General features: G+C 46.8%; 1 protein-coding gene across 1 annotated transcript in view; it reads right to left on the bottom strand.

The window, feature by feature from the left end:
• Positions 1-2,580: 2,580 nt before the first annotated feature.
• The window catches only part of LOC130846163 (OTU domain-containing protein 7A-like), a 351,994-nt gene continuing 329,774 nt past the window's right edge, over positions 2,581-24,800 (bottom strand). Inside the window, exons 11-14 of the mRNA XM_057724220.1 lie at positions 23,591-23,740; positions 5,488-5,602; positions 5,236-5,320; positions 2,581-4,091 (exon numbers count right to left, since the gene is read on the bottom strand). Coding sequence (XP_057580203.1) covers positions 2,646-4,091; positions 5,236-5,320; positions 5,488-5,602; positions 23,591-23,740 — 1,796 coding nt within the window. The 3' untranslated portion in view covers positions 2,581-2,645. The remainder of the gene's footprint in view (positions 4,092-5,235; positions 5,321-5,487; positions 5,603-23,590; positions 23,741-24,800) is intronic.

Genomic DNA, 24,800 nt, shown 5'->3' on the forward strand with positions numbered 1-24,800 from the left:
CAGTTTTTAACACTGTTTAGAGGAAGGATGGATCCAGACGTCTCAGAAGAGGAAACGGCTATTTGTAAACGATGCGGACCGAGAGCATCGTGTTAGATGGAAGCGACAACCCACAGGCGCCCTGCACATGCAGCTGGCCAGCGACCATGTGGAGGAACCCGAGGCCTTCCACGTGGCAAAGGGGGCGGGGAGGAGGGCGGGAGCCTGGGGGGGCGGTGCTGGGGTTGGATCTCAGGCTCTTATTTACGGCACATATGTCAGATGGGGGTGGGGTGGAGATGACTCTGAAATTCAAGGAGCTATAACAGGTCAATGTTTTTTGATAATACCTACAAATTACGCTGCCTGGTTTTAAAGGTTTTCGGTTTTCCTTTTTCCTCTGCTACTACAAATGGGCCACTTTTATTTTCAGTTTACCTTTCTTTTTTTTTTTTTTTTTTCTTTTTTTAAACCTGGCAGAGAGCATGAGAAAGATAAAATATTTGCATAGCCAGCTTTGGAAATTTCTGATCGGCTGTTTTCACGTTAAAAAATTAAAAAACAAACACGAGATTACTTTCTGCCTCCGTGACTTCTTGTGCGTATGTGTTTGGCTTCTGAATGCACAGGGAAGTGTTTTCCAGGCTGGCTGTTCCACCTTCTGCGAGATGTAGGGCAGGAGCTGGCGTCTACATGTGAAGCAGTGTTTATTTCCTGTGACCTCACAGCTTTGGATGGCAAAGCAGTTGGTCAGCATGATGTGAAGAATCAGTCCAAAAAGCTGCCACAAACCCTCTTGATGAGAGATTTTTTTAAAAACTACTTTTTTTTTTTAAACAAAAGAAACCCCGGTAATATGAGGGACGTGAATGTCAGTAATTACCACACATTGAAAGTATCATTTAGCACGAAAAGTAAAACTTTCAAAAAATTTAAGATCCTATTTAATAAATAATTCTAAGGAACCACTTACGTAAAACTTGAATAAATTACTGAAAACTCCACGTGCTGTGGATAATTAAAAACAAAGGAATTACTCACAGGAGATACTCAAATTAGTTTATTATTTCTTCAAACAAGTAAAAAAAAAATCCCCTTCTGTATTTTTTTTTTTTTTTTTTTCGCTGCTTTTTATGTCCGGGGGGAAGCATCCTTTCTGGAGAAGGAGAAGCTGGCTCCAATGAAGAGATGGTCTACCTCCTGTATTTTCTGAAGATACACCCACAGCGAAGCTGGGTACTTTCTCCTCTCTTTCTTGGGATTATTAGAGGCTATTCTAAGGCTCTCACAGGTTTTAAATGATTCTTTTGCTAGTGAGGATTTTACCCATCATATCTGTATTTCTTGGAAACAAGATCTTTCCTTAGCGAGGCAGGTTTAACGCCTCAGTGTCCTTGGCCAAGAACGGTATTCTCCAGAGGTAATCTTGGAAGGAAGACGCTGCATATTGCTGCTCAGAACAGGGTAGCTAAGGACACATTTTTTTTTTTCCTCAAGAAATGTAAGGAGGCACCAAAATAGGGACCGCTCAGGGATGGGGCTTCCCCTAATGTGTTCTGGAGCCACAGTCAGGGTTACCCCCATCCTGCAGAGGGGACCCCGATGGGAGCGGAGCCCCTCCACGTGGGTGATCCCAGACAGATGCAGGTGGAGGTGGAGGTGGGGGAGGGCTTCCTTCCCTCTGGAAAGAGGTGCAGGCCGGGTTTCAGGGCGGCCTAGTGGGGGCTTACACAGTGACCACAGGGTCAAGTCCTCGCCTCTCTGCTGGGGCCCCTCCAGCGACAGTTCACTGTGGAAGTGTCTTCGAAGGAGAAATGTGAGCAGGCTGTCATCTTTGCTCATATACGGGCAACTCCAAGTAGTGAGTTCGGAACCTTGCCTTTGGGCCCCAAGGTGTCTTTGGAAAGCTCCTGTCACCTGAGCTGCCCGGCACCGGGAGCGATCGCTACACCTCACCGCGCCCTGCGAGGTAGGTTGTCCGGTGCCCATCCTACAGACGCCCGCGGCTTTGATGGCAGTGTGAATGTCGCTCGAGCCGGGGGCTGTGGGAGGAGGTTTTGCTTATGAGATGGAGCCGCATATTCCTAAAGGGCCACAGGCACACCAGGATGCCAGCGGGCGGCCACGCGCCCTGTCCTCCAGGGGCCCGGGAGGGGCACAGGTGGGAGCCCGAGGCAGAGCCGCCACCGCGGTCCCGGCGCCCCGCGTTCGCTTCGAAACCCTGGGTGGCAACGATCGCAAACAGGTGACCGCTACGTGGAAGAGGTCAGTCACCGGGTTAGGGAAAAAAGCCAAAAAAAAAAAAAAAAAAAAAAGCCAAAAAAAAAAAAAAATAGGCATGTAAAACACTCCCTTCTAAAAACAAAGGGCTGCAAATTTCTTTATTTCTCTTATCGAGGAACAAAAATACCCTTGCAATGGCTATTGAGTTTCCACAGGTACGAGGCAGATGCTAGCTAGCACACCCACTTCCAACAGTATGACTTGTTTCCTATCCGTCTACTACCTGAGTGGCGTCAGTGTAGGTTCAGGCACCATTAGGAACGTTTGACCAAACACGTACACAGCACGGACAGAGGGTCGCCGGCCTCCGGGTGGACCAGGGCGCAGAAGAGACTCCGGCAGCGTGGAGAGCACAGCCGGGCCTGCGGGGCCGCGGCGCGCGCTCAGGGCCGGGCCGCGCGCGCCTCGCGCCGCCGCCGCAGCTCCTCGCGGTAGCAGTACGAGCAGTAATGCTCGGTCTCGGCGCGCCCGTAGAACGCGCAGTTCTCCCGCTGGCAGCGCCGCTGCGCCGGCCCCGCGCCTGGGCCGCCGCGGCCGCCCTCACCGTTCGAGCGCGCGGCCGGCGCGTCGGCGTCGGCGAACTCCAGGCCGTCGCGCGCCGCGCCGAAGCCGTTGGTGTAGGTCTGCGACTTGGGCTCGGCCGCGCCCGCCGCCCCCGCCGCGCCGGGCAGGGTCCCCGGGACGGCGCGCGCCAGCGACTCGACCGTGTTGACCGTGCGCAGCGCGGCGGTGCGCGCCGGGCTGTAGCTCTGCGACGACAGCGAGCGGTTCTGCTGCGGGTACGTGGCGCACGGCCGCAGCGCGCCCACGGCCGGGGCGCACGTCTCGTCCCGCGCGCCCGCCGCCTGCACGTGGATGATGCTCTGGCGCCCTGGCGCTGGGGGGCTGCGGCCGGGGACCGGTCCGCTGGCGCCCGCGCGCCGCGCGGCGCCGCCGCCGGTGCCCGGGGAGGCCGCGCCGCCCGCCGCCGCCCGCGCCGCCCGCGCGCCCGCCGCCGGCCCGGGGCTCGGGCGCTCCTTGAGCTTGAGCACCAGCTGCGTGGGCGGCCCGGCCGGCGGGCCTGGCGAGGCGCGCTCGGGGCCTGGCGCGCTCTCGGCCTCCGGCCTGCGCGCCGGCCGCTTGGCCGTGGAGGCGGCGGCGGCGGCGGCGGCATCGCGGCGCCTCTGCTCCTGCTCGGCGCTGAAGCGCTCCTGCGCGCTGGTCAGGTAGTAGCCTATCATCTCCTCGTGGAACTGGTGCCGGTGGCTGGTGAGCAGCAGGCCGGCGAATATGAACTTGCGCTCGCCCTGCATGGCGGCGCGCAGGATGTTGAGGCTCAGCTTCACGTCCGTGCTGTACTTCCAGGCGTCGCCGCGGGGTCCCCCGCCCTTGTCGGCCGGCGACGCGCCTGCCGCCTTGTCCGTGGGCGACGGCGTGGTCTTCTCCGAGGGGGACGTGCTGGCCGAGGCGCCCGACTCCTCCTTGCTGCCCTTGCGCGCCTTGGCCTTCTTCTCTTTAGCGCGCTCGGGCGCGTCTCCGTGCTTGCCGTTGGCGGAGTTGGCGCGGCTCATCTTGCCGTGCACCAGGCCGCCCAGGCCGCCCATGTTCTTCTTCAGCTTGATGCCCAGCGTCTTGCTGAAGCTGCCCAGCTTGTTGGCCACAGAGTCCACGCGGGTCTTGTCCTTTTCCTTGCGCTGCTTCTCCTTCTCCTTGTCCTTGCCATTCTTGCCGTTGGAGTTGCTGTTGGAGTTGCTGCACACCGAGTCCCGGTCCGAGTCCAGCGAGTCGGCCAGGGACTGCACGTCCTCCCCCGCCGAGGCCGTAGGGGACTCGGGCTGCGCCAGAGGGGCCTGCGGGGGAGAGGGAGGGCAGGGAAGGGAGGAGGTTAGAGATCAGCTGTCCCCACGCGGCCGATGGAGGCAGACCCCGCCCCCTGCGGTGTTGCCTCCAGCTTCACTGCCCCAAACCCGAGCTGCGTCCCAGCTGGAGTCTCCTGATTCTCGATCTAGAGCTGCTGCCTTCACAGCCCTCGTGGGGCTAGAAAATAACACGCACAGCCCTGTCATGACATACTCTAGGCAGCTGGACTCTGGAGCCAGGCTGCCACCGGCTGTCTCTTGTGGCATAAATAACACGGGGTATGGGGACCTGCCTCAGGGAGCCCTGTGAAGGCTGGATACGCGTAAAGGCTTACGTACTAAAGCACTCTGAGCAGCGCCGCTTGTCCTGGGTACTGACGGGGTGCTGGCCATTGCCCCGCTTGCTTTCCTCATGAAACTTAAAAAATATTCGTTATGGGTCCCACTTTATGGTTAAGTACACTGATGTCTGGCGAGGACCAATTATTTGTAAGGTTCTTTCTTTCTTTCATTTTTCTTTGTTTTGTTTTTTAAACAAATCCCTTTTCCTGGGACTTCACTGCTGAGATCACAAAAACATCAGTCAGATACTGAAAGCGAATCCCTCTTAGCATCTGGAGGCAGGGCCAGCATGGATCCTCCCTGGGGGAGGGGGCCAAGTGGGCACCAGCCCCTTGTCTCGAAGCTCTCCCCTCCGGGAGGGGAGACAAGGCGGGGAGGGAAGAAAAGGAGGGAGTGCCGAGGAATCGCGCCCTCGGTTCCCTGCCTTTTCCAAGAACCTACACACACTTATATAATTAATTCCGCTCCGTGGCAGCACATCGTGTTCCGATCTCGGCAGACAGAGCTGTGTTGTGACTTGCCTACGGTTTGTTTTCTGGTGGGCCTATTTACTCCTCCTTTTCTGGAGAAGATAAGGAGACAGAAACTCCCCTAGCCGGAGCCTGCGCTTACGTCCAGACTCCCAGGCAAACGCACACACAGGCACGCGTTCTAGCCAGAGCCGGGGCTGCGGGGACCACGGGCAGGGCTGGGACCCGGCGCGGGGCGATCCCGCGCGGGGGAGGATGCACCCCGCCTGCCCGCCCTGAGCCGAGTGCGCCTGCCGTTCCGTTCCGGCCCGCGCCAGGCTCACCCGGGTCTCGGAGGGTATCCGGATCCACGTCACGTTCATGTAGCTGTGCAGAAGGTTCAGCTTGGCTTCTAGCGACAGGATCAGGCTAGCGAGAGAGGAGCACAGAGTGAGACGCGCCCCAGCTCGCCAGCGCGCACACCGCCCGCCAGCACGCCAGCCAGCCAGCCAGCCAGCCCCGAGGGGCAGGGCCCCGCGCCCACCCCTCGCCGGGATATGGGGCACCGGGGGAGGGGGCATAGGGTAGGGTCTCACTGGGCCAGCCGGGCGTTATCGTTGTCGTCTTTCCCCCACTCCCAGTCCTTCCCGGGGTCCACCGCGAAGTGCAGAGGCAGCAGCTTGTGCTCCGAATCCGTCAGGGGGATCACGGCTGGAACACAAAAGAGAGAGGCCCGTGCCAGGTGGCCCAGGGCGGGACGCGAGGCTCGAAGCCCCCGCGAACCCCAGGGAGGGCAGAAAAGGCCACCGAGACCAGGGGTCTCCGTGATTAAGGAAACCGAATGGAGGTGTACACAGGACCTCTACGATAGCAGGGGCATTAAGGCCGGGGGTTTCAAAACCACCACTAACAGTTTACAAAATTTCCTCTTTATTGTGGACACTGAAGAGCAATTGGAGACATGACTGGCCGCGACATGGGTCAAAAGGCAGGTGCCCTCCTTGTGCAGCAGACAAGAAAAAAGCTATTACTGCTTCTGCAGTTTCTAACGAAGGACCCAGGCCAGATAGCACACTGAGCAAGGTCACCTGGCAGGGGGCTCGGGGCCAGGCCCGTCCATCTCCTCCCACAGGAGGGGAGGGAGGGCTGCCTGCCCATCTGCTCATTCGTGAGTTCATTCAGCAAGTCTGTGTTGGTGCGGGACCCATGGACCCAGTGGCCCTTGCCACAGGGAGCTCACACGCCTATACCGGGGACAGGATAAACAGGTGAGAAACAGCTCACGCTGTCAGGTAGTGATAGCACCCTGAGGGGGACAGCACGCCTAGGGACTTTGGCAGGCCTTTCTAGGGTGGACCAGTGAGCCTTCTGAGGAGGGAATGTGTAGGTGGACAAGGCAGTGAGGAGAAATGAGCCCCTCACTGCATGGAGGGATTGACTCACTGAAACATGCCCCCGCGCCCCGGGAACCTGGGCCCACCTCAGAAAGCCTGGGGCAGAGGTGGGTTTACAGGTTTGTCTGGGATCTGCTGGGAGCTTCTGGGCATGGTGGGATCAGTTCCCATGAGCTGATCTGGCAGCTCTGGTGACATGCTGACTCTCGTTGTCAGGGGCAGAGAGAACGGGGAGAGAGAATGGGAGCCGCCCCATTTCGGTCCTCTGAGCAGCAGCCTGGTGCGGGGGCTGCACTAAGCTCCCCTGCAGGTCCTACCTGAGCGTCAGGCCCCAGCAGAGTAGCACAGCCTGGGGCTCGGCCAGGCCAGCTGCTTTGTTTGCGGGAGCTGGGCTCTGTGCCGGTGGCTGATGGAGAGAGAACTGGGTGCTGCCGGGAGTGCTGCCTGGGGAGCTGGTCTGCCCAGATGTTGAGGATAGTACACGTGGGTGTAAGGCCTGGTACACCTTCAGGTGTGACCCTCAGACCCTGCTGGGGCCTCCACAGGGAGGTCTCGCCTCTGCTGTCCCACCAGCTTAGGTATGGGCGGGCCCCCTTCTAGATGGGGAACTGGGCTAGGAGCTGACAGCTCGTGAGTGGGGGCCTCCTGTTTCAGGCTCACCCTCGCCTGTTCTGGCTCTGGAGTGCCTCTCTCCCTCTCCTATGCTGATGGCCAGATGTTGCCTGGCCCGGATTGGGCACATGGGGACTCCCACACACTGCTTTCCTTTGGCACCAAGAGCCCCCATTTTTGGGGACACAGCCCCTAGGCACCACTCCAGGATGCAGAGGGCCTTGCTCCTGCATAGGGTTTACCCTACCTTCTCCTTACTCCTCTGCCCCACCTCCCTCCCCAGATGCTGCCCTTGAATCTGGCGTCGTTTCCCCAAGATTCATGACAAGGGAGTCATGGCAAAAACAGAGTCAAATCAATAAATAATAAATACATAAAATCTAAGATTGAATACCATTAATAGTTGATTTTCTAGTAAGAAATCGGAAACATTGACTCAGTGCTGCCCTCCAGTGTTGCCAAAGACACACAAACAATCCTCTTCCTCCACCCCACCCCGCCAACCCGCCATGTAAGGGAAACAGCTTTGCTCCAGATTTTCCTTTTCATCTGGATGGCGCTGGGTGGCACTGTGCTCTGGTTTGGGAGGTCAGGGGCAGGTTGGTTTGCTTTGACCACAGACTGCTTGGCACTGCCTTCATGTGGCCATAACACACAGGCTGCCCCTCCCAGGGCTGAGCTGCAGGGTGGTGATGCACATGCGGCGGTGGTGGTGGTGGGGGTGCTGCAGGGCTGGCTCAGGACCAGCCTCCCTTGGACCATACCCGGGAGCTAGTCCCATAGTTCCAAGAATCACTACAATAACACACAGAGGGTTGGCTCGGCTTCCCACCCATGGGTGGGGGCGGGGGGTAGAGGCTCCCTCTGTGGACAGGGCAGCATGGTTCCCTGGAGGGCTTGGTAAAGGTACTCACTCCAGGTCCCTATGCAGATGGCCAAACCAGAGTGTCCAGGAAACTGGACCCAAGGACCCAAGGACTCTTATTTTAAATAAGTATCTTCTGTGGGTCTTAAAATCAAGCAAATCTGGGAAACACTGTTCTAGAATAATAATTTGTTAGGAGCATTTTCTGTGGGTGCCACGTGGGTGTCCACCTTCCCGGGGAGAGGTGCCTTGGGGGCGCTTGCCCAGGCCTGGCTATTTCCCAGCCCCCACCCTCACATTAGGAAAGAACGTGTACTTACTTGCACCCATGGGGCATGAGCAGAAGGGCTGTGGGGAAGCCCTGGGCGATATGGTGAGGGGCCGATGGGCCTTCTCCCCCACACCCCTCCCACTGTGAGGCCTTCTGATGACGGTGGCCCTACAAGACATCAGGAGTGGGCTCCTGACTCCCCACTTGGAGGGGACCTGCCTGCCCATCAGCAATACCTGTTTTAGACTTTATTTGCAGGAGAACCAAACTTCTATCACGTGAAGCCACTATGATTTTTGTTTATTTGTTTCAGATAAGTCAACTAAAGCAGTACAGCTCTACAGCCCCTGCAGCCTCCCTACCAAATGGCTCCTGGGAATTCCTACTCAGTAGCTGGGCTGGAATGGACTTCCTGGGCTCCCCACCCTGACCCTCCACACCCGCCCACCTCCCCCGCCACAACACGCAAAGCAGAAGGTTGGAATCACCTGAAGGTGTTAGAGCCTGACCACCAACAGGTTCCTGGCAGTCTCTCAGCCTGGATGTCAGAGGGCATCTTCTGTGCAGAGGGCACAGGTGTGGCCTGCTGGTCAGGGTTGGGGCTGTATGGCCCAGGAGCCCCACCTGTAGCTGTGCAGCCTAGGGAGGCCTCAAAAACAGGCCCTCCGTGAGCCTCAGGTACTTTGGATGCCTCTGCCTCTCACTTTACACACTTAACTTTTCCCTATTGGAAACCTGGCCTCACCCAGTGAGAGGCGGAGTGATGCGGTGACTTACCCTCTGGTGGCAAATGTCAGGAACAGCAAATACTTTTCAAAATAAGCCTGCAAATTTTTTCCCCCACTGAAAAAACTCTCTCCTGTCTTCTAACCTGGAAACATTTAGGCATCATCTCCAACTAGCCTGGACAAAGGGTAACTGAAGCAGCAACCAATTTTCAGTACTTATTTTCCAAAAAAGAATGGTGACTGCTGGTCCCTGTTTGGGATGTAAAAATGAGCAATGTCCCACTAGTATAACAACAACAAGCTAGACAAACTGCAGATTCACAACTTTCCTTTAGCCCGTCCAAGAGCTGAAGTCACAGGCAACTGGCTAGCCCCAGATCAAAGGAAAGACATCCCTTGAGGAGGGGTGGACACAAGCTTAATCGGGGCAGACTCAGTTGGATCCCACTAAGAAGAATTCGGCTAAAATTGTTAACAAGTTGGTAAAGGAAGGGTGTAGCCTAGTGAAAGAATACAGAACCCTGGGGGCCACAGACATAAGAGAAATTCAAAGCACTTGCAGGCTCTTCTCTGTGGGAGCGCTGACCTGGCGCTCACAAAAAGACTGGCCAGAATTCTTAGACAGTGTGCTTCACAGACCTTTCCCATCTATATTAAGGAAGGAACTGTAGAGAGCAGGGCAACAGACACCATTGGGCCTTTCCCCAGTAAAGCTTGGGGTGGGGGCAGGAAATAGGAAATAAACCCTTTTTTCCCTGGGGGAGGGGCAGGAATATATGTTGAGCCCAGAATTGCAGGTGGGGGAGGCCACTCCCTCCCCGCAGATCCAGGGACCCACTGCCTGCCTAAGATAGAGGCTTAATCAGAAAAACAGAAACATTATCCTTCTGGGCTCTCCCTCCTGCACCTAGGCTAACAAGCTGCAGTAATAGCAATGTACTGCTAGAAAAGGGGCAAGAATATGGAGAGAGACCCTCACCGAGGTGAGACTTAGCACAAAGGGTGCAACAGACAGTGAGAAGTACCAGCCCTGCCATAAACACAGATATAACTAGAAGAACTTGAAGGCTGGGTAACCAGGGCAGCATCGGATCCTCACTAGACTGATCCAAACCCCATGCAGCAAAAGGGAAGGAATCAAAATGATATACCTTAGTCTTTATTTAGTCTGATGAGTAGAGCAGTCATCTCTACTCAAGATGGCTGGCTTTCAACAAAACATTTTTGGCATAAGAAAAGACAGGAGAAAACCAACAGGTTGGACAAGAGACAAGAGAGGTGACAGAACAAGACAGATATGACACAGGTATTGAAACTATAAGATGTGATTTAAAATAACTGATTAATAAGTTGAAGATTCTAATAGAAAAAGTAGATACCATGCAGAATTTGATGGGTTAATTTCAGCAGAGAGGAAAAATATCTGTAAGAAAGAGTCAAACTGAAATGCTAGAAATAAAAACACAATAATAGAGATAAAAAATGACTTTGAAGGGCTGGTCAGTAGACTTTAAACACCTGAGGAAAGAATCTGAACAGTAAGGTAGGTCAGTAGACATTAACCAGATTGAAACAGAAAGAGAAAAAAGAGTGGGGGCAGGGACTCTTGCAGAACAGAGCACCCAAGATCAGTGGAGCAATATCAGATAGCTGCAGATCTGTGTAAGTGTAATTCCAAAAGGAAAGGAGAGACAGAACAAAACAGAAGAGATGTTTAAATAAATAATAGCTGACATTATTTATCTAAATATTTCCAAAATGGATGACAAACTCTACCATGATCCAAGAGGCTAAGAAGAAACCAAGCAGGAAAAACAACAGCAACAAATCTGTATACATAGTATATTCAAACTGCTAAAAATGGAAGACAAAGAAAAAATCTTGAAGGCAGCCAGAGGAAAAAGACACATTAAATACAGAGAAACAATTCTAAGGATCACAGCAGACTTCTCATGATGAAACAGGTAAGACAGAAGACAATGGAGTGACATCTTTACAGTGCTAAATGAAAAAACCCTGCTCATCCAGAATTCTACACCCAGCAAAAATATCTCTGCAGCATGAAGGAGAACTTTCTCAGACAAAAATGACAAAAGTCATCCTCTGTATACCTGCGCTAAGAAATGTTAAAGGAAGTTCTTTAAGAGGAAGAACATATTCCCAGTAGAAACTTGGATTTACACAAAGAAATGAAAAGTGATGGAAATAGAATAAATGAATTTGAAAATAAAATTCAGTTTTCTTTCTTTTAATTACTCTAAGAGAGAACTGACTAAGGCAAAGAGGGCAGCAGTGTATTGTGTGTTTACAGCACATGTAAAAGTAAAGAGCTTGATAATAATAGCCCAGAGGATGGGAGGGAGGGGTTGGGAATACATTGTCATTAGATCTTTATATAACACATGAAGTAGAATGTTATTTGAAAACAGTCTCATTAATTAAAGATGTTCATTGTAAACCCTAGGGAAATCACTAATAATTAAAACTAGAGATATAATAATAAATCAACAGTGGAGATAAAATGGAACCATTAAGAAGCTCAATTAACACCAATGAAGACAGTGAAAGATCCTTAAAAAACTAAAAATAGAACTACCATATGATCCAGCAATCCTACTCCTGGGCATATATCTGGAGAAAACCATAATTCGAAATGATTCATGCATCTCAGTGTTCAAAGCAGCACTATTTACAATAGCAAAGACATGGAAGCAACCTAAATGTCCATTGACAGATGACTGGATAAAGAAGATATGGTACATATAGACAATGGACTATTACTCAGCCATAAAAAAGAATGAAATAATGCCATTTGCAGCAATATGGATTGACCTAGAGATTGTCATACTGAGTGAAGTAAGTCAGACAAAGACAAATATCATATATCACTTATATGTGAAATCCAAAAAAAGGTACAAATGAACTTATCTTCAAAACAGAAATAGAGTTACAAATGTAGAAAACAAATTTATGGTTACTAGGGGGTAAGCTGGGGGGATAAATTGGGAGATTGGGATTGATACACACTACTATATATAAAATAGATAACTAATAAGGACCTACAGGGAACTGTACTTATACTCTGTAATGGCCTATATATGGGAAAAGAATCTAAAAAAGAGTGGATATATGTATATGTATAACTGATTCATTTTGCTGTACACCTGAAACAAACATATTGTAAATCCACTATACTCCAATAAAAATTAAATGAGAAAATTAAAAAAAGAAGATGAAAGAGAAAAATGGAACAAAAAACAATGGAACAAATAGAAAAGAGCTAACATTAAATGTAAGTAGTCAAAATGTACCAATTAATAGATAACATTGTCAGATTGGATATAAAAGCTAAACTCAAGTATATACTGACTGCAAGAAATCCATTTTACATATAAAAACATACATAGATTAAAAGATACTAATAAAAAGAAAACTGGAGTGACTCCAGTGCAAGTCCTGTTACCAAAGATATAGAGGAACATTACATAATGATACAGGGATCAATTCTCCATGAAGCTATCACAGTCCTACATGTGTGCCTGGGCTTTAGAGTACATGAAGCAAATACTAACAAAACTGAAAGAAAGACACATTCATTATGGTTGGAGACTCTGCCACTTTTCTGTTAGGAGCCAACAGAACCAGTAGACAGAAAATCAGCAAAGATATAGAAGACTGAACTATGTCATTAGATACCTTGAGTTAATGGACATTTATGGAACCCAACAACAGTATTCTTTTCAAGACCCCATGGAATATTCACCAAGACAGAATCTTAGCCAACCTTCACAGATTTAAAGGAATAGAAATCATAAAAAGTTTGTTCTCAGACCATAACTAAATAAGACTGTGAACCCATAACCAAGAAAGATATTTGGAGAGTCCTCAACTATTTGGAATTTAAACAGTATGCTTCTAAATAATCCTATCGGTCCCTAATTAATCCCTATCCACCACTGTGATGGTTTATTTTATTTTAAGAACTTTTGTTGAGATATAATTGACATACAATAAACTGAATATATTTAAAGTGTACAATTTTTTTTCTCATTAGTAATGTATATATGGCAATCCCAATCTCCCAATTCATCCCACCCCACCCCCACCCCGCCTTGGTGTCTATATGTTTCTTCTCTACATCTGTGTCTCTATTTCTGCCTTGAAAACCAGTTGACCTGTACCATTTTTCTATATTCCACATATATGTGGTAATATATGATATTTGTTTTTCTCTTTCTCACTCACTTCACTCTGTATGACAGTCTCTAGGTCCATCTATGTCTCTACAAATGTCCCAATTTCATTCCTTTTTATGGCTGAGTAATATTCCATTGTATATATGTACTACATCTTCTTTATCCATTCATCTGTTGATGGACATTTAGGTTGCTACCATGACCTGGCTATTGTAAATAGTGCTGCAATGAACATTGGAGTGCATGTGTCTTTTTGAATTATGGTGTTCTCTGGGTATATGCCCAGTAGTGGGACTGCTGGGTCATATGGTAATTCTATTTTTAGTTTTTCAAGGAACCTCCATACTGTTCTCCGTGGTGGCTGTATCAATTTACATTCCCACCAACACTACAAGAGGGTTCCCTTTTCTCCACACCCTCTCCAGCATTTATTGTTTGTAGATCTTTGATGATGCCCATTCTAACTGGTGTGAGGTGATACTTCATTGTAGTTTTGATTTACATTTCTCTAATAATTAGTGATGTTGAGCAGCTTTTCATGTGCCTCTTGGACATCTGTATGTCTTCTTTGGAGAAATGCCTATTTAGGTCTTCTGCCCATTTTTTGACTGGGTTATTTGTTGTTTTGATATTAAGCTGCATGAACTGTTTATATATTTTGGAGATTAATCCTCTGTTGATTCGTTTGCAAATTTTTTCTCCCATTCTGAGGGCTGTCTTTCCATCTTGTTTATAGTTTCCTTTGCTGTGCAAAAGTTTTTAAGTTTCATTAGGTCCCACTTATTTATTTTTGCTTTTATTTCCATTACTCTAGGGGGTGGGTCAAAAAAGATCTTGCTGTGAGTTCTTTCAGAGTGTTCTTCCTATGTTTTCCTCTAGGAGTTTTATAATGTCTGCCCTTACATTTAGGTCTTTAATCCATTTTGAGTTTATTTTTGTGTATGGTGTTAAGGAGTGTTCTAATTTCATTCTTTTACATGTAGCTGTCCAGTTTTCCCAGCACCACTTATTGAAGAGGCTGTCTTTTCTCCACTTGTATATCCTTGCCTTCTTTGTCATAGATTAGTTGACCATAGTAAGCTCTGGGCATTCTCTCCTGTTCCATTGATCTATACTTCTGTTTTTGTGCCAGTACCATATTGTCTTGATTACTGTAGCTTTGCGGTATACTCTCAAGTCAGGGAGTCTGATTCCTCCAGCTCCATTTTTTTCCCTCAAGATTGCTTTGGCTATTTGGGGTCTTTTGTATCTCCATACAAATTTTAAGAATTTTTGTTCTAGTTCTGTAAAAAATGCCATTGGTAATTTGATAGGGATTGCATTGAATCTGTAGATTGCTGTGGGTAGTATAGTCATTTTCACAATGTTGATTCTTCCAATCCAAGAACATGGTATATCTCTCCATCTGTTTGTGTCATCTTTGATTTCTTTCATCAGTGTCTTATAGTTTTCTGAGTACAGGTCTTTTACCTCCTTAGGTAGGTTTATTCCTAGGTATCTTATTCTTTTGTTGCACTGCTGAATGGGATTGTTTCCTTAATTTCTCTTTCTGATCTTTCATTGTTAGTGTATAGGAATGCAAGAGATTTCTCTGTGTTAATTTTGTACCCTGCAACTTTTACCAAATTCATTGATTAGCTCAAGTAGTTTTCTGGTGGCATCTTTAGGATTTTCTATGTACAGTATCATGTCATCTGCAAACAGTGACAGTTTTACTTCTTTGCCAACTTGGATTCCTTTTATTTCTTTTTTCTTCTCTTGATTGCTGTGGCTAAGACGTCCAAAACTATGTTGAATAGTAGTGGCGAGAGTGGACATCCTTGTCTTGTTCCTGATCTTAGAGGGGGTATGCTTTCAGGTTTTCACCATTGAGAATGATGTTTGCTGTGGGTTTGTCATCTATGGCCTTTATTATGTTGAGGTAGGTTCCCTCTGTGCCCACCTTCTGGAGAGTTTTTATCATAAATGGGTGTTGAATTTTGTCAAAAGCTTTTTCTGCATCTACTGAGATGATCATATGGTTTTTATTCTTCAATTTGTTAATATGGTGTATCACATTGATTAATTTGTGTATATTGAAGAATCCTTGCATTCCAGGGATAAACCCCACTTGATCATGGTGTATGATCCTTTTAATGTGTTGGTGGATTCTGTTTACTAGTATTTTGTTGAGGATTTTTGCATCTAAATTCATCAGTGATATTGGTCTGTAATTTTTTTTTTTTTTTTGTAGTATCTTTGTCTGGTTTTGGTATCAGAGTGATGGTGGCTTCATAAAATGAGTTTGGGAGAGTTCCTTCCTCTGCAATGTTTTGGAAGAGTTTGAGAAGGATGGGTGTTAGCTCTTCTCTAAATGTTTGATAGAATTTGCCTGTGAAGCCACCTGGTCCTGGACTTTTGTTTGTTGGGAGATTTTTAATCACAGTTTCAATTTCATTACTTGTGATTGCTCTGTTCATATCTTCTACTTCTTCCTGATTCACTCTTGGAAGGTTATACCTTTCTAAGAATTTGTCTATTTCTTCCAGGTTGTCCGTTTTATTGGCATATAGTTGCTTGTAGTAGTCTCTTATGATGCTTTTTATTTCTGCGGTGTCCATTGTAACTTCTCCTGTTTCATTTCTAATTTTATTGATTTGAGTCTTCTCCCTCTTTTTCTTGGTGAGTCTTGCTAAAGGTTTATCAATTTTATCTTCTCAAAGAACCAGCTTTTAGTTTTATTGATCTTTGCTATTGTTTTATTTCTTTTTCATTTATTTCTGCACTGATCTTTATTATTTCTTTACTTTTACTAACTCTGGGTTTTGTTTGTTCTTCTTTGTCTAGTTTCTTTAGGTGTAAGGTTAGCTTGTTTATTTGGGATTTTTCTTGTTTCTTGAGGTAGAATTATATTGCTACAAACTTCCCTCTTAGAACTGCTTTTGCTGCATCCCATAGGTTTTGGATCATTGTGTTTTTGTTGTCATTTGTCTCTAGGTATTTTTTGATTTCCTCTTTGATTGCTTCAGTGATCTCTTGGTTACTTAGCAGCATATTGTTTAGCCTTCACGTATTTGTGTTTTTTAGTTTTTTTCCTGTAACTGATTTCTAATCTCATAGCATTGTGGTTGGAAAAGATGCTTGATATGATTTCAGTTTTCTTAACTTTACTGAGGCTTGATTTGTGACCCAAAATATGATCTATCCTGGAGGATGTTCTGTGTGCACTTGAGAAGTGTAATCTGCTGTTTTTAATGGAATTTCCTATAAATATCAATTAAGTCAAGATGGTCTATTGTGTCATTTAAAGCTTGTGTTTACTTATTAATTTCCTGTCTGGATGATCTGTCCATTGGTGTAAGTGGGGTGTTAAAGTTCCCCACTATTATTGTGTTACTGTCGATTTCTTCTTTTATAGTTGTTAGCATTTGCCTTATGTATTGAGGTGCTCCTATAGAGGGTGCAAATATATTTATAATTGTTATATCCTCTTCTTGGATGGATCCCTTGATCTTTATGTAGCATCCTTTCTTGTTTCTTGCAACATTTTTTATTTTAAAGTCTATTTTATCTGATAAGAGTATTGCCACTCCAGCTTTCTTTTGATTTCCATTTGCATGGAATATCTTTTTCCATCCCCTCACTTTCAGTCTGTATGTATCCCTAGGTCTGAAGTGGGCCTCTTGTAGACAGCATATATATGGGTCTTGTTTTTGTATCCATTCAGCCTGTCTGTGTCTTTTGGTTGAAGCATTTAGTCCATTTACATTCAAGGTAATTATTGATATGTATTTTCCTATTAAATTTTCTTAATTGTTTTGGGTTTTTGTTTTGTTTTGTTTTGTTTTGTTTTGTTTTTGTAGGTCCTTTTCTTCTCTTGTGTTTCCCACTTAGAGAAGGTCCTTTAGCATTTGTTGTAGGGCTGGTTTGGTGGTGCTGAATTCTCTTAGCTTTTGCTTGTCTGTAAAGCTTTTGATTTCTTGGTCAAATCTGAATGAGATCCTTGCTGGGTAGAGTATTCTTGGTTGTAGGTTCTTCCCTTTCATCACTTTAAATATATCGTGCCACTCCCTTTGGGCTTGCAGAATTTCTGCTGAGAAATCAGCTGGTAACCTTATGGGAGTTCCCTTGTATGTTATTTGTCATTTTTCCCTTGTTGCTTTTAATAATTTTTCTTTGTCTTTAATTTTTGGCAATTTGACTATTATGTGTCTTAGTGTGTTCTTCCTTGGATTTATCCTGCTTGGGACTCTCTGTGCTTCCTGGACTTGGGTGGCTATTTCCTTTCCCATGTTAGGGAAGTTTTCAACTATAACCTCTTCAAATATTTTCTCGGGTCCTTTCTCTCTCTTCTCCTTCTGGGACCCCTATAATGTGAATGTTGGTGCGTTTAATGCTGTTCCAGAGGTCTCTTAGGCTGTCTTCATTTCTTTTCATTCTTTTTTCTTTTCCTTGTCAGTGATTTTCACCATTCTGTCTTCCAGGTCACTTATCTGTTCTTCTGCCTCAGTCATTCTGCTATTGGTTCCTTCTAGTGTATTTTTCATTTCAGTTATTGTATTGCTTAACTCTCTTTGTTTGTTCTTTAATTCTTCTAGGTTTTTGTTACACTCTTCTTGCATCTTTTCAATCTTTGCATCCAGTCTTTTTTCAAAGTCCTGGATCATCTTCACTATCATTATTCCGAATTCTTTTTCTGGAAGGTTGCCTATCTCCACTTCATTTAGTTGTTTTTCTGGGGTTTTATCTTTTCCTTCATCTGACATAAAGTCCTCTGCCTTTTCATTTTCTCTATCTTTCTGTGGCTGTGGTTTTCGTTCCACAGGCTGTGGAAGTATACTTCTTTTTGCTACTGTTGTCTGCCCTCTGGTGGATGAGCCTATCTAAGGGGCTTGGCATGCTTCTTGATGGGAGGGACTGGTGGTGAGTAGGGCTGGGTGTTGCTTTGGTGGGCAGAGTTCAGTAAAACTTTAATCTACTTGTCTGTTGATGGGTGGGGCTGTGTTCCCACCCTCTTGGTTGTTTGGCGTGAGGTACCCAGCATCGGAACTTACAGGCTCTTTGGCAGGGCTAATGGCAGACTCTGGGAGGGCTCACACCAATGAGCGCTTCCCAGAACTCCAGCCACCAGTTTCCCCATCTCTGTGGTGAGCCACAGCCACCCCCCACCTCTGCAGGTGACCCTCCAACACCAGCAGGTAGGTCTGGTTCCGTCTCCTATGCAGTCACTTCTCCTTCCCCCTGGATCCTGTTGCACACACTACTTTCTGTGTGCCCTCAAAGAGTGGAGTTTCTGTTTCTCCCAGTCCTGTGGAAGTCCTGCAATCAAATCCTGCTGGCCTTCAAAGTCTGATTCTCTAGGGATTCCTCCTCCTGTTGCCGGACCCTCAGGTTGGGAAGCCTGACGTGTGGCTCAGAACCCTCAGTCCAGTGGGTCGACTTCTGTAGTATAACTGTTCTCCATTTTGTGAGTCACCCACCCAGTGGTTATGGGATTTGATTTTATCATGATTGCGCCCCTCCTACCATCTCATTGCAGTTTCTCCTTTTCTCTGGATGAGGGGTGTCTTTTTTGGTGAGTTCCAGTGTCTTCCTGTTGATGACTGTTCAGCAGTTAGTTGTGATTCTGGTGCTCTTGCAAGAGGGAGTGAACACACGTCCTTCTACTCCGCCATCTTGAACCACCTCTGATGGTTAATTTTATGTATCAACTTGACTGGGCTAATGGATGTCCAGCAAGCAGGTAAATATAGTATCTGGGTGTGTCTGGGAAGCGGTCCTGGAAAATATTAGCATTTCAGTTGGTAGACTGGGTACAGAAAACTGCCCTTACCAACACAGGCAAGCATCATCCATTCCATGGATATCACAAAAAGCCAAGGAAGGAAGAATCTGCTCTCTTTGAGCTGGGACATTGATATTCTCCTGCCCTTGGACATCAGTGCTCCTGGTTCTTGGGCATTTGGACTCAGACTGAATTACACCACTGGCTTTCCTGGTTCTTTAGCTTGTAGTCAGCAGATGGTAGAACTTCTTGGCCTCCATAATTATGTGAACCAATTCCTATAATAAATCTCCTTATCTATCTATCTATCTATCTATCTATCTATCTATCTATCTATCTCTCTATCATCTATCTATCTATCTATCTATCTATCTATCTATCTATCTATCATCTATCTATCTATCTATCATCTATCTATCTATCATCTATGTGTATCCCATAGGTTCTGTTTCTCTGGAGACCCCTGACTAACAGAACCACTAATCTGTTTTCCATATCTATAATTGTGTCATTTCAAGAATGCTAAAGAGGGACTTTCCTGGTGGCACAGTGGATACAACTCCACACTCCCAATGCAGGGGGCCCAGGTTTGATCCCTGGTCAGGGAACTAGCTCCCACATGTGTGCTGCAATGGAGCTGGTGAGCCACAACTAAGGAGCCTACCTGCCGCAACTGAGACCCAGCACAACCAAATAAATAAATATTAAAAAAAAAAAAAAAGAATGCTACAGAACTAAAATCATACAGAATGTACTCTTCAGGGAGTGGTTTTTTTCCTTCAGTATAATTCCCCTGAGATCCACCCAAGTGCATGAGTCATAGTCATTCATTTTTATGGCTGATAGGGTACTGTGGTATAGACAGTACGTTGAACTGTGCATCCAGGAAAGACATTTGGGTTGTTTCCAGTTTTTGGCTATTACAAATAAAGTGGCCATAAATATTTGTGTACAGGCTTTTGTTTGAACATAACTTTTCAATTTTCTGGGATAATGCCCAGGATTACAATTGCTGGGTTATATGGTAAGTGATGTTTAGTTTTATAAGAAGCCACCAAACTATTTTCCAGAGTGACTGAACCATTTTTACATTCCCACCAGCAATGTAGGAGCAATCTGGTTACTTCACGTCCTCTCCTGTATTTGGTGGTGTCAGTTTTTAAGATTTTAGTCATTCTGATAGGTGTGTAGTGATATCTCATTGTGGTTCTAGCGTTGACCATCTTTTTATGTGCTTATTTGTCATCTGTTCCTCCTCTTTGGTAAAACGTCTGTTCATGTCTTTTCCCATTTTTTATTTGGATGGTTTGGAGGGTTTTTTTTTTTTTTTTGGCTATTGGGTTTTGAGAGTTCTTTGTATATTTTAGATACAAGTCCTCTGTTGATATGTGGTTTTCAAATATCTTCTCCCAGCCTATAACTTGTCTTTCCTTCTTTCCTCTTTCTCTCTCTCTATTCCTCCTTCCTTCCTGTCTCTCTTCCTCTCTCTCTCCCCTTTGCAGAGCAGAGGTCCAACTTATTAATTTTTTTTTTTTTTGGATTGTGCCAATCCCAAAAGACTGCATTCTGCATTCCAGTTATGCAGCATGCTTGAAATGACAAAATTCTAGAGATGGAGAACAGATTACTGGTTCTATTAGTCAGGGCTCTCCAGGGACACAGAACAAAAAGGACACACATATAATAACTCTTTGCCTACCTCTAGGTCCACAGTTGTGCATTTTACATCTATTTTATGGTTAATTTTGAGTTAATTTTTGTATAAACTGAGGCTTGGGTTTAGGTTCTTTTTTTTGCTTATGGATGTCCAATTGCTTCACCACCATTTGTTTGAAAAGACTATCCATCCTCCATTGAATTTATTTTGCTTCTTTGTCAAAAGTCATCTGAGCATATTTGTGTGGGGTTATTTCTGGATTCTTTGTTCTGTTCCCTTGATCTCTGTTTCTAACTCTCTGTCAATACCAGGCACTGTGTCAGGAGCTCTACATTCATTCTTAAAAGTCTTACACCAGCTATAGGATCCTTGCTCCAATTTGACAGAAGAGGAAGTGAAGCTCTGGTACATAAGTGACTTGCCCAAACCAAAGCTGGAGCTGTGATTGAAAAGTAGGTCTGCCTTACTCCACAATGTATACTTTTCCTTCCACTACTGTGTCGCATTGCCTTTTTTTGAATTATCTGAAATTAGTAGACTGTGAACATCTAATCTTGTTCGTTCATTCATGCATTCATTCAACATTTATTAATTGCCTCTCAGGTGTCTTGGTGCTGGAGACACAAAGATGAGAAAGACAGGCCATCTGACTTCAAAACATCCAGGATCTGGCCAATGAAGAACAGAAGCCTCTGAAAGGTGGTTCTTGTCATCCTCCCCCTCTTCCTGCTCCCTCCCCCACTATGGCCTTGGCTCTGGCTCACCAGTGCCCGAGAAAAACCTCTGGTGGGCCTGACATAGAGTCCCTGGCTGGGCAAAAACCTTGCATCCTTGTGCCTGTGGGAAAAATCAGACTTGCTTTATGAGGACTTGCTTCCTGAGACCTTGAGGTGCAAAGCAATGGCAGCCCTTTCCCCTTCATGAACCCAAGGGAAGTGGTGAGTTCCTGCTCTATGAGCTGCCCGTGGCCTTACTCTCCAGACTGCCCACTGGACTCTGATCAGGATGCTTTCTTTCCTACAGACCCTTTCCCCAGAAAAACATCCACAGAGGCAATTCTCTGAGTGGACTTAGGTTATCAGGAAGCTGTCCACTTCTTCTGGACACATGTCCTCTCATGCTTCAGATGCAGCCCTGGGGCATGGTGTCAAGGGGACTTCTCAGAGAGCACAACCAGGCTGTGTCCAGGGGGCAGGACAGGTGCCTGGGGCTTTGTCTCCCTCCTCTTCTGCAAGACTGATGAAGGCCATGTCCTGCTCCAACACAACCCATCAGAAGCCTGCAGGTCCACAGGGAGCCAGAGGCAGCCTGAGGGAGGGATGGTACTTCATATGGAGGTGGGGGCTGGGCTGATTCAGGAGTAGGGGAGATGGTGGCTGGGAGGATCCTGCGCATGCTCTTTCTGTGTCTTAGACACCTTGGAGAGGCCTGGGGGTGCCTGTGTCTGTGCCTCCTGCTCCCTCATCTCTCCAGGCCCCAGGTTCCTAGTGAAAGACCCTTGGCCAGTTCTTTCTGTGTAGCTGAGCACAGCTGGCATCCCTTTGGAACTGAACCTCGGGTTCTAGAGCTGATGGTCCTTGGGGTAATGCAGATGTCGGTGGACAACCAGACTCTTGGGCATTTGATCAGCAAGACCCAGGTCTCTGAACTTGTGTCCCCCTGCAAGCCCAGGACAGAGCTCACAGCCTGGAAGTTCTACCCACAGCTCCTGGCCACATGGGGGCTCTTTGAGATGTCTGTGGGTCAAGAACCAAAAATGTCAAAGATGACACCCCTTGTTTGGTCCCCAGGCCCTGGGGTGCAGGGTCTGAGCTAAAAGTCTGGATGCCCCCAGAGACTCCTCCTCTTCTCCAACAATGAGGGGTCTTTGTGGTGTGGCCCACACCCGAGGTTACAGCAGAAGCAGCAAAGGAACCACATTGGGAGGCAAGCTGGCTTTCCACGCCCACCCCAAGTGTGTCTTTCAGTGGCAAACTGCAAACCTAGTAAGTGGCTGAAGAGGAAGGAGGCTGATTGCAAAGAGAATGCAGAGAATTTGCATTTTTTAGGCACTTTCTAGTTTCTAAAGCCTTCTTGCTACTGTGAGGTCCTCTGATTCTTACAATGTCCAGTAACAGGTGGATTGGTACGTGGTTTCTCTGTTACTGTATTCAGACAAGTTCACAGATGGGCCAATTTGATTAGACTATGATAAAGAAGTGATCTTCTGGTAAAAATCACTTTTTTTAGGTCATTATATTAGTAAAATTATATTACAAAATCCATTTAAATGGAATATTTAATAATATTCATAGCCTGTTAATACCAATTTCCACTTAATAGCAGATGGGTGCTGTTTATTATAAATCAATCCTGTAAGAAAAAGTACGGTTTGTTGTCAAATAGATTGGAAATGAAATGTCACATTATATCTGTAGTTTGCTGACTCTGCACTAGATGGGCTTTTAAAAATTACATCTGACCTTAACTACATCCATAAAAATATGCATACCTGTGAAAGGGAACCACAGTAAAGCCTATTTTAAGGGTGGTGGAATGATTAATTTGCTTCACATTTTAAATTAAAAGTTGTCTGGCATTCTTTTCTTTTCTTTTTTTTTTTAAATTGAAGTATAGTTGATTTACAATGTTGTGTTAGTTTCAGGTGTACAAGCAAAGTGATTCAGTTATACATATATGTGTATATATTCTTTTTCAGATTCTTTTCCCTTATAGGTTACTAGAAAATATTGAGTACTATAGTACTATACAGTAGGTCCTTGTTGTTTATTTTATATATAATAGTGTGTATATGTTAATCAAAAATGCCTAATTTGGCCCTCCCCCACCTTTCCCCTTTGGTGACCATAAGTTTGTTTTCTATGACTGTGAGTCTGTTTCTGTTTTATAAATAAGTTCGTTTGTATCATCTTTTTAGATTCCACTTATGGGTGATGTCATATGATATTTGTCTTTCTCTGTCTGACTTCACTTAGTTTAATAATCTCAGTTTCTTAGTATAATAATCTATGATAATAATAATCTAAGTCCATTCCATGCATGTTGCTGCAAATTGCATCATTTTCAATCATAATTTTTGCATGCATATGATAGTTTTAGACAAAACCCATCACCGCTGAGTGTGCTCCCCAGGGCGGGCCCCATATTCTGCCTCCTGCCCCTCCTGGCCCACCCCTTCCCCACCTTGCACTGTCAGGTGGTGGCAGGCATACCTTGTTCTCTCTGCTGGTCTCTCTGCTCCATGGACACAAGGGCAGAGAAGTGCGCTTGGTCGTAGGCAAGAACCAGAGGTGAGCAGTGGCATCTGTTGGGAGGCACCTCCAAGGGCAGGTAAATCCCTCCGAAGGGGATTGGAGCGAATGCTGCAGACACAAACAAGGGTGAGGGCGTGTGGAGTTGGAGCGGGTGCAGACAGCATCCCTCACCATCCTGGGGGAGGTGACAGGGCAGAAGGAAGGGAGGGCGGACTCAGGCTGCAGCCCTGGGTGTTGTCATCCATCACCTACTCTGCAGCAGAGGAGCCTCCTTCTGCCTGGCAGGAGCTCCCTGGGAGCTGGGTCTTGCTCACTGGTGATGGATGAGGAAGCCCCGGCTTGCAGGGGCCAGGCCTGTTAGACCCCAAGCCCTGTGCCTGACCAGGGCACCCTCCCCCACCTACCTCCCTGGGCAGAGTCCTCCTGTCTTGTTTGTCCCTGTGCCTTGTCAATCTGCATCCTGGGAACAAGAGGACCAGGGCTGAGGGGATTCTGCTGGGACCTGTGGACTTGCCTGCTGCCCTGAGTCCTGCCCAGGTGATCAAAATGCCTGCCCCAGATGGTCAGCCAGGATGTGTGCTGACGGCCACCTAGAAACCTGTGTTTTCCTGGATGTGCTTATTCCTCTCCTGTGTTCACGGAAGCACCTGCATACAGATCAACATCTGTGCTGCTCGAGAGCTTATTTGTTCCAGGTTTTGAGAAGCTCAGTGAGAGCATTGCAGGCCCACTCATGAGTCAGGTGGGAAATGAGAGATGGGGATCAGCTCCTTTAGCAACTGGGACACAGTCTTGCTCATTTCCTTACCAAAAGAGGGAAAAGGCCCAATCCTCACTGAGATACAGTAAATACTGGAAATACCTGCCTGACACAGCATCTGCTTTTTAATTACGAAGAACCTTGCCTCTTGGCCTTGAGTCAGTGACTCACTGCTCTTCTCTGAGTGGAAAGAAAGGACAGTCAGCCTCAGGGATGTCTTTGATGAGCTGAGGATTCCTCTCCACCTTCGCTTTGTCTACACTGGTGACCATGGTTCTGCCCCCTCTCTCTGCTGAGAGGCAGGGTGGGTCTGCCTTTGAAAGGGCTGCACCCTTCAGGACAGGTGCAAGGGAAGGAAGTGTGGACCCAGCCCAGTGCGGTCTGATGAGTATCCTGATGGGAGGCCTG

The sequence above is a fragment of the Hippopotamus amphibius genome, chromosome 2, assembly GCF_030028045.1.
Source record: "Hippopotamus amphibius kiboko isolate mHipAmp2 chromosome 2, mHipAmp2.hap2, whole genome shotgun sequence".
Taxonomy (NCBI): domain Eukaryota; kingdom Metazoa; phylum Chordata; class Mammalia; order Artiodactyla; family Hippopotamidae; genus Hippopotamus; species Hippopotamus amphibius.